Source organism: Aedes aegypti, chromosome 2 (assembly GCF_002204515.2).
Source record: "Aedes aegypti strain LVP_AGWG chromosome 2, AaegL5.0 Primary Assembly, whole genome shotgun sequence".
In the NCBI taxonomy this organism is placed as follows: domain Eukaryota; kingdom Metazoa; phylum Arthropoda; class Insecta; order Diptera; family Culicidae; genus Aedes; species Aedes aegypti.
Window position 1 is genome coordinate 178,443,338 of NC_035108.1, and position 3,343 is coordinate 178,446,680.

Sequence of the window (3,343 nt, forward strand, 5' to 3'; positions counted from 1 at the left end):
ATCCACATATATGTCGATGAAAATATTTTTTTCGATGAATACTATCAAGCCTCCATGAGTTGATATCTGAAGGGACCATCGACTCATGAAACTATTCAATAATGGAATTAAGTTGCTTTGGAAAGCTGTTTGAAGGGTCCATCATAGAGCTAAAAAAATGTTGTTTTTAAAATTGTTCCATGAATTGATATCAAGTCGTGAGACATCGACTCATGGAGGTTTAACTGTAATTAAGAATTCACTCTTATACTGTGATTAGAGACTACCACAATAATAAGCAAATTAGTCTATCAATTTATTAAAATTTACTTATTCTGCACCCAGGCCCGGATTTGGGGGGGGGGTGCTGAGGGCAAATGCCCCGAGCCCCCCGATGTAAGGGGCCCCCGAGAAGTGAAAAAAGTGAAATATTATCGATGGATTATTTTTACATTAATGATTTTAAATTTAAAATACAAATCCGATACGATTTCCAACAGAGATATTATAACATGAGATTATATTATTTTGAAGTGAGTAGCAAATTCAAAATTTTTGTCTCAATTTTTCAGTTTCAATGAAAATGCTTCTATTTGCTAATGAAAATCATTAAGGTTGTATCTAAAACTTTGAAACTTTTCGCGGGTTAATAATAGCAAACTTTTTGGAAATATACTGTTAAAAGTACAGTGCTCTATACTGCCCATAACTGCATATTTGTAACATTCGGCAAAAGTAGGCATTGAGTAAATGGAATAACAAGTGTGAATTTTATTTTGTTTATTTTATTTATTTCTTATAGATCGTTGTAGAGTAAGGCAAATTCCTTTTAAATTACCACAACCGGTTTTGATCGATTAATTCAAACAATTTTATTTACTAACTACTACTACTACTACATACTACTACTACGATATTACTACTACATACTTATTTTATCGCAGTATGGAACGAAACTAAAATTGCCAAGAACTCAAAAGTGACAAGAGTTATTTGAGTATGTTTATTGAAAGTATTTATCATTTGGTGACTCTCTCCGGTATTAACTCGAAATTGTCAAAAATGACGAATGTGACAGACATGCAGTTATGGACAGTATATCCTGGAATAATCTTGAAAAGACGAAGAAACTCGATAATTCATTGATTTTCTTGTTTTGTAATTTCGATATTTCCATAGTATACTGTACTCCTTTCCATTTGTTCCAGATTCTAATAAATATGTATTATTTTTTTAATTATTTTGTTGTAATACTAGAATTTACTATAATTTTGACCCAAATCCACAGAATTTGTTTGAATATTGCAATTTTTACTAAGTGTTTAGAATAAATCATATTTTTGACCCAATCCTACAGAGTTTTTTTTATAGAATTATATTTTCCTCGATTCCTAAATTGATAGTTCTCATAAATCAAACAAAGGACTTTTTTATTTTATTATTTTGGGCTTATGCATCTTATTCTGATACAACAACAAACATTTATCGACTATCACCTCATCAACCTAGATAAATGCGAATGGATAAAATCTTTCACAAACAAGGATGTTGTTGTAACGGTAGATAGCCTCTTCCAGTATGTATGTTTTCGCACTCATGCGGATTTCAAACAGATCAACGGACGTCATTGCAACCGGTGCTAATCAAATGTTTCGTTGAATTGCTGCAACAAAGTTTTGAAGAGGTCATCACAAAGACATACATGTACACACGGTGCAATACTAACATCACATGTGTCAAAATGCCTTAGCTTTGGCGAAATTGAATCAATTGCCGATCATAATTAGCGCTCACCTCAAACCTGCTATAAATATTCACGGATCATCGGTATCCATCATCAGTCACTTCATAGCATCCGATCAACCTCATCAAGAGTACCACACAAAAAATCCAAACCGTCGGTCCGAAATGTACAAAGTAATGAGCCAAACCGATTCAGAGAAAAAGCCGTCAATTGGATTTGATTATTTTTAATTTCACTCTCATTTACAGATCATCGTAGTCGTTGCCTGTTTGGCTGCTTTGGCCGCCGCTTTGCCTTACAAACCTGCCCCTGAACCACACCACGAACCAAAGGAAGCTCATCACCATCCTCAGTACAAGTTCGAGTATGGCGTTAAGGATGGACACACCGGAGACCACAAGACCCAGTGGGAACATCGTGATGGAGACCATGTCAAGGGACAGTACACCCTGGAGGAAGCCGATGGTGGCCATCGTGTGGTTGAGTATGAATCCGATGCCCACGGAGGAATTCAGATCCAGGTTAAGAAAGTCGGCGGTCATGGTCCTGCCCCGAAAGTTCACGAGCCAATTCCAGTTGCTCCAGTGAAGTCGGGAAAGACCGCTCACCACCATGGGGGAGAAAGCTACGCCAATCTGAAGAAGCATCGCTACTAATTTAGGAGACCGAAGTGTGACTGAAATTCCCGAAAGGAACCGTTGATCGTTTCCGGGATGGAATAAATGTGATAATTATTTTATACAAAAATAAAACAAATTATTTTGTCATTGTACAATGTATAATCTGTTCCCTGTGGCTGTCAATTTTAATTTGTGAACATTTTTTTTTCAAAAAACACACTGTAAAAGCATGGCTAATTTCCTCAGTATTTGGTTGACCAAAATATTAAATCAATGTGTCATTAGATTCGTAATCATATATTCTTTGAAGGACGCTCACGAAGTTTTGGCGGAAAAATCTAAACATTATTCAAAATCAATGAAACAGTCATTCAAGTCATCGTGCAAATGTTCGGGTTCACCTTAACTTACTTAACCCTCTAATACCCAAATTTTTATTTTCGATCTAAATATCATTTTTCGTTATCTAAAATCGTTCTAAACACGTTTTGGGCAATAATTTATTTTTATTCGCAAATTTGTGAATTTTGGTTTTTGATTTTTATAATTTTTATTTTTGAACATCCCTATTCTTTTTCATTTTTTCTTGGAGCCTCTTCTGGTTACTGATTTTTGGCAATAATAAAATTTCAAGTTTTCACGGTACTTTTAAAAATATTAAATTTAAATTTTTTTCTGGAATTATTTTTATTTTCCGTGTAATTAACGGAAATACAGGTTTGAAATTATTTTAATTCCACCAAGCCCTTCTTCTGTGATAGGTTGATCGTAGAAAAATATAAAAGCTTCGATTTTTTATATTACACAATAAATGAACCCCAGGCATTTGTAGGTTTTATAGGAATACAATTTTTCAAACAATTTTCAAAAATACAAAAAAGTTTCAAAAGTCATAAAAAACCTTTCTTATATGCAAGTTATAAGTCAAGGTTAAATCCAAAAATAAAATCATTTTGATTTCCGAGCTACGAAAATATACACAAAATTCCAAAGTGTACCC

At 33.9% G+C, this 3,343-nt stretch overlaps 1 protein-coding gene across 1 annotated transcript; it reads left to right on the plus strand.

The window, feature by feature from the left end:
* Positions 1–1,804: 1,804 nt before the first annotated feature.
* On the plus strand, positions 1,805–2,502 carry LOC5571363 (cuticle protein 7). Its single transcript, XM_001659595.2, has 2 exons — positions 1,805–1,896; positions 1,972–2,502. Exons 1-2 carry the CDS (start codon positions 1,888–1,890, stop codon positions 2,377–2,379), a joined length of 417 nt encoding a protein of 138 aa, XP_001659645.1. The 5' UTR covers positions 1,805–1,887; the 3' UTR covers positions 2,380–2,502.
* Positions 2,503–3,343: the final 841 nt, after the last annotated feature.